This window comes from Chenopodium quinoa, unplaced genomic scaffold (assembly GCF_001683475.1).
Source record: "Chenopodium quinoa cultivar QQ74 unplaced genomic scaffold, ASM168347v1, whole genome shotgun sequence".
In the NCBI taxonomy this organism is placed as follows: Eukaryota; Viridiplantae; Streptophyta; class Magnoliopsida; order Caryophyllales; family Amaranthaceae; genus Chenopodium; species Chenopodium quinoa.
Window position 1 is genome coordinate 261322 of NW_018743294.1, and position 10063 is coordinate 271384.

Genomic DNA, 10063 nt, shown 5'->3' on the forward strand with positions numbered 1-10063 from the left:
ATATCAAAAGGATATAACTGTTTTTTTTTAAATAATATATTACACTAGTGTATGGCCCGAAGATGCACCAGGTTGTTATTTTGAAACACACTCGTCTTGTGTGTGCCGGCCACACCGTTGGCTACTTAAACTAAATCCTATAATATTGATTAAGTAACCTCTGTAATACCGATCGAGTAACCCCTATAACACTGAGGGAGTAATTCTATAACAATGACAAGTAATCCCTTTAACACTGATCAAGTAACCCCCTATTACACTAGCGAAATAACCTTTATAATGGTTGGCCACACAATGTGGCCAGTCATATATAAGACTTTGTGTATACAAATTTTTATATGTGGCTGGCCACATGGTGCGATAGGGGTTACTTGTATGGTGTTACTTGTATTCTAGGGTTACTTGTAGGGTGTTATTGGTTTTGTTCAGGGTGTTACTTATATTTAGGTGTTACTCGTAAGGTGTTACTGGCTTTGATCAAAGGTTAATTGTAGGATGTTACTTGTATTATGGGGTTACTCGTAAGGTTTTACTGGTTTTGATCAGGGGTTACTTGTAGGGTAACTTATACAAGTAATCCCAAAATGCAAGTAACATATATAAGTAACTCATACAAGTAACCTAAAATACAAGTAACCCCTGACAAAACCAGTAACACTCTACAAGTAACCCCTGTCGCACTGAGAAACTTCTGAAATTTATTTATGTGTTAATCAAGTACATAAATTACAATTGACTAAGACAGTTGTTTAGTGTTCAAAGCTTGAGGAATGTTTTTTTCAGCAAAATAATGACATATAATAATTGTGGCAATGTTAGTGGTGATGTGAGGCAAAATGATGATGTGGCACAATATTAATTTATGCAGAAGTACGTGACACATAAACAATTTTAGAAACGTTTTTTAATATATAAGTATAGCGGTATAGATATAGATATAGATATGCAAATAAAGAGATCAAACAATAAATTAGTATATAAGTATTGATACTTATTCGAACTAGCTGAGACTTCCTTCGCTAGCTAAATTAGCGCCTCTCTAATTCTTTGTCTTTCAACTTTGTGAATACTGCATCATTAGAAATCCTTGACAATTTGATACAAAAATAATTAGTAATATAATGTAAGGATTTTAATTTTCTACCACGAATTTATATAATACAATGACAGAGGTTTGACATTCTTTTACCATAACCTTATTGGTTGCATGTTTTTTGTAAGTGTATAATGGTTACAAAAAGTTAATCCCACATACAATTGATGAGGTTACACCGTCAATGCCAATTAGGAGTTGAGATGTTACTATCTTAACATCATTTGCTTTACAAAGGGGAAGGTGAAAGTCAAAGGGGTTACAGTCTTACAAAGCCGATTGGACCTCGTCCAGATAAGGGCTTGCTCTTTTTTGTTATTCTTCTTTTTTTAAAAAAAAAAATAAATAAAAAATAAAATTTATCAATAAAGAACCAAACATCATTTACAAAGAAAATCAAAGTTAACAATAAAATTGGATTTGACAATGGTGTCCTCCATTAAAAATACAAACATTGGGTTGATCTTGCAAAGTAGTTGTATATCCTTGCACATATCGTTAGTATAATTTTCTGGAGAGAAGGCCTAACAATTTGTTGTGGTTGTAAGAATGATGTTCATTTGAATTATTTGACCATATATATTTGAAAATTTGATCATCATCCATCATGTACAATTTTTTTTACCAACAAACTGATTACAAGAAAAAAAAAAAGATGAGAAACTTATTTATTCACCTTAACATACAATAATTTCATAAGGTAGATCGAACAACTACTAATGACCACCGAGTCACCATAAGGAGACTCTCCATTATTAGTAAGTTAAGACTCGCCATAAGGAGACTCTCTATTATTAGTAAGTTAATTTTGTATGTCATCATTTAACAAACATATGGATAAAAAACAAAGTAATTATTTTAATTTGATTTTGTTTTGGACCAAACCACCATAATCTAATTTGAATTAAATTTGGTGGATATGATGGCATTGTCAAATCAATTATTCAAAATCAAACTAGTTTTTGAGCACGGGTGGTATTTAAATTTGAGGTTATGAGTTTAATTCTTGTATGTCTCTTTTTTTTTAACATTATGGAGTGAAAAATCCAATTAAATGACATAGCACCACATGACTTAAACATATGGAGTAAAGAACTCGATTAAATAAAAAGAGTGTCACGTGGCGTATATTCTTAGTTAAATCGAATTTTATAAGACCCTATTCAAACTAGACCCTCGATAAACACCAATAGTAACTATCATTAATTATATCGGTTGACATGTTATTTTGACATACATTACCAGATTTATACAATTTAATGATATATTTTAAATGATAACCTAATGCTCGGGAAGGTTTGGTTAGCGAGATCCACAATGAAATTTATAGTGTGTAACCAATTCTCTTAATAATATACATATCTAAGAACTAAGGTAATTAACAAAAGTAATCTCAACCTCTTAATTATTTTTTTTATTATTATTATTTTCTAAAAAAAATTGTTCAAGTCTCCATTGAATTTGATTTATGGTGGGTTACAGTAAATTGTCAACCTCCACACAACTTTAAAGAAACCCTATGTCCCAGCATAATTATCCCAATTATGTCAAAAGGTTATGACTTCTGAGAGGCCAATTATTCATGAAAAACCTAAGGGGACAACAACAAGTATCATAATTCATAAACTCCATAAAGTATATAATAATTTTAATTTTTTTTCACTACCTTCTAAAAGCATAAAGTGAGGCCCTGTTCTAAGCATTCATCTACTCATGCCTCTTAACGGAAAAAAGGTAGGAAATCAATCATTTCCCTTTACCTTTTCCTTCTAGAGCCAAGCATAAATTTGCATTCTGCAGAGTAAGTGAGCCTTCCACTATCAAAAAGAGGGAGCAGTTTACGCTAACATTGTAACTGATAGACTGGTAACAGGGCCAACAGCGAAAGGGCATGTGAGCGAAATCACTTCTTTTGTAGCAACCTCGAGAGGGGCTGTGTGGTACTGGTACACTAGTATTGGTAGTAGACACCATGCACGGCTGATTGAGCTCAGCCCTGAGCAAGATGTGGGATGAGATTTGAACTCACTCCTGCGGTTTATTTCCAATGGGCTGACTGATACGCAGACCTAAGGCCACACGGAGGTCTTGCTCTGTCCACGAGTACGTCTACAAGTGTTTAATTATGAAAAATTTCAATAACACGAACACCACTGTAATCTTAGCTGTGTTTAGGACACTAGAAAGACCATGCTGCATAGTAATGCTGACAAAATTGTAAAAGCACCACCTCAAACAATATGGTAAACCATTTTTGATACTCGGCTGCTGAGCCAATTTAACACTAAGTTACTAATATACTGGTTTCAAGGGATATAGCTATAGAGAAACATGGACAATATGCCAACTCAAATACAATAAAACTAAAAAAGGGAGAAAAAAAAAAAGGAGAGAGAAAAGGGGGGTGGACATTCATACAGGATGGCATCGACAACCAAAGATCAAAAACCAGAACCAAAATCATACTCCCTGATGTGATACTCCTAGAGATCTACATTCCTCATTACAAGCATTTTTCAGAGTTTGAGCTGTTTCAACTTCTCTACTGCTGAATTTTGAGTTTCCTCTTCACAAGCCACCTCCCTAACAGGATCTCTTGGCTCCATTGATGATGCTGGACCACCCTTTTCAGGTGGTGGGGCAGCACAAACAGGATTAGCCCGTCTTATACAGACAGGCAGTGCAATTCGAACAGGGGAAGCCCTTGTCACAGTAGGACACAAAGTGGATGGGGGAAGAGGTTTCGCAATTGGATCAGATTTTGTAGATTCTTGAGATTCTCTTTCAGCTGATTCCTGAATTGCTTCTACTTTATCTGCTTTGTTAGACTCCAGAAGAGGAACAGTTGATGGGTTCTCCCTTGGACATGGCGGAGCAGAGAAAACAGGAATACTTTGCCTGATGCATACTGGTGGTGCAATGCGCACAGGTGGGGCTGTTCTCATTACCGGAGGAGCTGCAGCTGATGATCGGGGAATGGGTGGTGCAGAGTAGCAAGGCACAGAATTCCTAATAGTCACTGGCTGTGCAATACCATGACACGGTGATCGCACATGGCGTATTGGAATGTATGGAGGTGCCCCCATGCCTAAGAATCTCTGGGACTGAGCTCCTCGGGATTCTGGAATCTGGGACTGGGATGATGGGACCATATTATCAGATAATGAAAATGACAAGGGTCGGACTCGAGGTGGTGTCTTCTTTGGACAGATGAGCGGAAGAATCTTGGATGCTGTCACTGGACGACGCTGTGGGCTTGAAGGCCTTGGATTCTGAATTGGGAATGTTTGGGGGAATGGCAAGGGTTTACTTGATGCAGTTGTCATCCTCTCCCTCAGCCGGTAACTCAACAATGCTCGGGCTATAGTCACCTGCTCAAGTTCGTCACTGTTTTCTTGCTCTGATGATGATGATGAGCTCCCCGACTGTTGTGCCACTGTTCAGAAGACACTAAATTAATACTTCAAGCCAACTTAGAACAACCTCTTCAAGACCACCTTATACTTAAAAAAGAGTTAACGTCATGTTGCTAAATAAGAGCCTGGTTTAGTGAGATCATAAAATGAAATTGATGCAAGAACTAAATTATCCATGCAGCTCACGGTGTAAAGAAATGTTTTTAATTCCGATGTGTCTCATGATTAAATGAAACCAGATGAAATTACTTACATTGTTTTAGAGACTGCCAAGCAGCCAAAGCTGCATTTTTCTCTGCCTGTTTTTTATTTTTGGCTGGCTCCCCTGTGAATATGATACCAGCAAGTTCCACTTTACCAGTGAAAACAGGTTGATGCCCTAGGCCTGATCTGTAAGTTGTGTAATGTGGCAATGGAGCTCCAACTCTTTGTGAAATTTCTTGTAAAAGGTTTTTGTAAACCCCTGTCTCATCCTAAATTTCAAAAAGAAAACAAATTAATCAGTCTCAGAACCCCATGTTGAATTTATTAAAAAATAATAATATATTGAGCTAATTCATTAGATTGCAAAAGATCAAATTTTTCCAAGTAGCACTGAAGAAACTTTGCAAAAGAACAGAAGGCAGACTACATCCTAAGAAAATCCAACATTGACAACAACTTAGAGCAAAAGGCTCCCAAAGGATAGAAGGGAAACAAAACAGTTTGCAACTTTACCAACTATCAACAATTGTGAAGCTGCATGTAGACTTATATAGACATTTTATCTAGCCCAATAGAATAACCATGGCACTACACTATACGTATGTTGTTCGATTTGTTCCAGACCTTCAATTACTTCTCTTTAAAATCCATGAAAAGGTCGTAGATTTCGCCTTCCACCCACCAAAGGCATCCGAAACACCACAATTTAAGGATACAAGAATTCTACATATATATATAGACATAATCATCTCAAACGAATGCAATCATAAACAAAAATTCATCACAGCATTATACACATTTTGTGGCTAAACGCATTAAGCTCAAGTTTTGCGAGCACATTTGTAGTTATATGATCACGGCCGCTAATCCACAATAGCTGTCGTAAACTAAGAATGTTATCAAATGAAAGCAGTAAGGAGTAAGGACCACTAATGACAGTAGCCAACCCACCTAATGCAACAACATTAGATGGTTAATCAATCCAACCTGAATTACTAATTAAGCAAAGAACTATCTAGACTTCCTCATTACCTCAAGTTTACAAATTTTTCATCTTAATTCACATGCTAAAACTTCATACATTCCAAGAAAATTCCAAGCAAAAGCCCCTCTTTTACACAATCCCATCATAATATACTACTACATTGAAAATTATTAATTTTTTAATTCAGATTTTAATCAACTTACCACATTTAGTTCATGAGTTAATAAAGGGGTTGATCAACATACATACCCAAAACAAGCAAAAAAAAATTAATAATAAATACACTAGAAAAAAAAAAAAAAAAAAAAAAAAAAAAAAACCAACCTGAAATCAATTTCCAGAAATTTAATTAGTCTTCTGCAACATTTGACTAATTAAATCCCAATTCAAAAAATCCCAGGTTTGATCAACATTTACCCAGAATTAACAATTTCAAAATAAAATTAAAACCCCTTTTTTCTCTCCCAAAAATTAGGGCAAAATTCCAACAAAATCAAACAACATTCCCATAAAATTGAGGAGATCAAGAACATTCTAGAACAGAAGAGAGAGAAACCAACCAGGATTCTGGCGGCGAGAGAGTGAGAAGGACCGCGAGAGGAGAGAGAATTGAGCGCAACTTCGGCGGCGGCATGTTCAGCTTGACGAAGCGTAGAACAATACTGAGGAGACTCAAAGCTTTCGCCATTGAAGTTAACGATAGCCTTAAACCTAGGCGCGTGATCGGGACCTTCTCGAATGCAAGTATACGAGGGTAAGTTAAAGCAACTCCTCTGTGCCAGCTCTTGCAGCTGGTTCTTATACATCCTTGTTTCTTACTATCTCTTCTCCGAAAACACAACAGCCGTTGATTCCGCCGGAAAAATATCCAGAACCACCGTGTTCGCCGCCGGAGATTGTCGGCAGCAAAATCGGGGGTTTTGGCAATGGGGGGTGAGATCGAGGAGATGGGGTTTTAGGGTTTTTGAAGGAGAGTGAAAATGGAGGTGGGTTTGGGTTGAATGGGTCGGGTTCGGGTCGGGTTTTGGTGGGGGTGGGAGGAAGAAGAAGGAGAATGAGAAGAGGGGGGAGGAAGAAAAAGGAGGTTTGTTGGGTAGTGAAGTGGAGGTGAGTGGGGGGGTAAAGTGAAGAGAGAGAAAGTGATAGAGAGAGAAAATTATAAAAAATAAAAATTATGAGAGAGGAAATGAGTTATTAATTAGGGGAGAGTTGGGAGATGGAATTTAATTTTATTCATTAATTTAACTTTTTTTAATTTTAATTTAATTTTATTTAATTTTTGAAAATATAAAAAGAAAAATGAAGTATAAATGGATATAGAAGGAGTCAACAGAACGTTGTAATTGTTGTTGTTATGGTGTTGGTGTTTGCATGGTTGTGTATCACTGCATCTTTCTTCTTGGATTTTTCTGTCCTTTTTCATATTACTTTTTTTTAATAAAAACAATTATTTTTTTAACATTTTTTTAAATTTGTTGGTGATTTGGTCATATTGTTGTTTAATTTAATTATGGTGCTTAGATTGTACTTTACATGAGGCTAGTTGAGGGGGAGAATTGTCAAATGTCAATGGTTGAGTGAGAACATGGTGAGCTAGTGATACTCCTTTTTGCTGGATCTTTAGCATCCAACGTCTCCTATATTCCATTCCAAAGATGTTTAAATTAAAAAATTATATATATATACTTTTAATGAATGAACTTGGTCAAATTGGGTGTTCAAGTTTATTCGTAGAATTTGTTATATACATCCAGGTGTACCGACATCAATATATCCAAGATTAGTTTTTGATCTTCATGTGATGATTAAAAGAAAAACAATCATCATGATGAAAATAAAATACTCATAAGTGTACGATGCACCCGGGTATATAAAACAATCTCTTGTTTATTTGAATTAATACATGTCCGGTTAATTAATTTCTTGTCTAAGTTGTGTTGGCTTTCATCGGGTAAGGATGAATGGGTAGAATTGTATATTCTTTTGGGTTCAAATTGGGTTTAATTTAAGTTAGGTCGGTTTGATTCTAGGTAGAATCAATTCAAGTTTGGAGAAAACTGTGTTTATCAAGTATGATTTGTATTACTTTTGAGTTCGATATTAGGATTAATTTTGGATTTAGATACTGACAAGACTCCCTTTGCCTCCAAATAAAATTCACATTTCTCCCTAAGACCTTGCCCTCCTAAATAAAAGGTTCATTACGGAAAAGGTTCATTTCACCTTTATCTATTTATTTAATCACTTTTAATTAATCAAACACCACTCTACATTTTTATGTAATTTATGGATTTTTATTTTCACATATCAATCAAACCCCACTAAATAATTTTTTTATTTACCTACCTTAAAATTGCGTAAAAAGCTAACTTAATTAGTAGAGTCGAACTGGTTCAGAATCAAAATAATTTAAGGGTTGACAATTGAATGAGTTAAACTTATGGATGGCAATTCGAGTCAACAATATTTCAGGTTGTGGTTAAAAAAACTATAAAAAAATATAATAATAATAATAATAATAATAATAAATAAAAATAATGTTAAACTTATTGTTACTACAAAATATGACATGTAGGTTAAATCGTTAAGATTAAAGTCGAGAAAAGATCACAGCAAGGCACCACTAACAATTACTTGTTACTCCGTAGAAGTTTGTAAAATGTTGCAAGATTCTTTTTTTTTTTTTTTTTTTTTTTTTTTACAAGACGAACTAAGAAAGAAAGAAAAGCAGGAGAAACAAAGAAAAACTAGGAAACTAAAAAGACCACATTAACAATCTACGCTGACGAGCCTGAAGAGCCAACCAATGAGCCGGAGCAACCCACCGCCTAGGAACTTTCCGAATGGCACAGGAAGAAAACCCACGAAGCAGATTCCTAATATCCTGAAGCAACCAGAAACAAGAGATATCTCGACTGCCTTTTGTACGAAGATAAATAACCAAGTTTGAGCAGTCAGTATAGAGAACCAGCTTATCAAACCCACGATGAGAAGCAACTTTAAGAGCCCAAAAGCAAGTCTGCAATTCAGAATGAAGCGCCGAAGATGAAAGGAAGGCCCTAGAACCTCCTCCAATAACTCTTTCTGAATTCCTGCTTCTAAAGATCCAACCAGCCCCTGCTGAAGAGTCCCGGGAATCAAAAGCTCCGTCAAACACCAAACAAATTGCATCAGAAGGCACGGAGTCACCGCAGAGACGACAAAGTGGAGAAGTAGACACAGACCCACATCTAGAGCCAGAAGAAAATCTGGAAGTGTAAGAAGAAACTCTGAAATCCTGCGCCGCGGAGCCACGAACAACCCAGTCATGCATAAGATGGAGAACAAAGGCCGGAGAAATGACGAAACACCTTATGATTGCGCGCAATCCAAACTGACCAAAAAAAGGAAAACAAGTGAACCAATGTTTCCCATGCCTTAGAAACACGCAAATCTGTAACCAATTCCGCAAACCAGCTAGAAAACTGAGAATCCCGACGAACAGTGAGCGACGAAATATTGGGAGTTGTGGACCAAAGATGAGAAGTGAAAGGACAATCCCGGAAAAGATGATCAAGAGTCTCCTGACCCTGTAAGCAGAATACACAAGTGGAATCCACAGGAATCCCCCGAAGCCGCAAGACGCTACCCAGAGGTAAAGCATTATGAATTAGCTTCCAACCAAAACAATGCAACTTAGGAAGAAGAGGTAAACCCCAAAACTTCTGCCACCATGAAGACGGAATATGAGAAGCGCCATGCGAAATATGATGACGACCCAACAGCATGGCGTAAGCTGATTTAGTAGTAAAAGACCCGTCTTTAGAGTATTTCCAATAAACAAAATCATCCATTGGTCTACTTGGCTGTTCCAAAGCCAAAATACGGCGAGCTGTGGACGAGTCAAACAACTGATGAACCAAAGAGGTATCCCACGCGTAAGAACGCGGATTAATAATAGAGGAAACATGAGACGACAAAGTCGACTCACAATTATCACGAAACAGAATGGTTCCCCTGGAACCCAAGAATCTTGAAGAATGCGGACCTGGGAACCCGAACCTATCTTCCAGGCAATTCCTTCAGATAAGACTGACAACCCATGAACCAGACCCTGACAGCCCCAGGAAGCACCACCAGGGATCCTAGTAGAATGTGAAAGGTAGAAAGAAGGATATTTGGCCGAAAAAAGTCTGGAAATAAGAAGTTGAGGATAATGATGTATACGCCAGCTTTGACGAGCTAATAACACGGAATTGAAAGTATCAAGACGACGAATACCCAATCCTCCCATTCCCTTTGGTAATTGCAAAAGGGACTTTGTACGTAAGAATAAACCTTTTGAACGAGAATCCGATTTCCACCAGAATCGGGCCAGAAGATCAT

General features: G+C 36.7%; 1 protein-coding gene across 1 annotated transcript; it reads right to left on the minus strand.

The window, feature by feature from the left end:
- Positions 1-3308: 3308 nt before the first annotated feature.
- On the minus strand, positions 3309-6999 carry LOC110737281 (double-stranded RNA-binding protein 2-like). The gene is made up of 3 exons (XM_021917627.1): positions 6259-6999; positions 4763-4982; positions 3309-4529 (listed from the first exon to the last, which is right to left on the minus strand). Exons 1-3 carry the CDS (start codon positions 6502-6504, stop codon positions 3610-3612), a joined length of 1386 nt encoding a protein of 461 aa, XP_021773319.1. The 5' UTR covers positions 6505-6999; the 3' UTR covers positions 3309-3609.
- Between the last annotated feature and the right edge of the window lie 3064 nt (positions 7000-10063).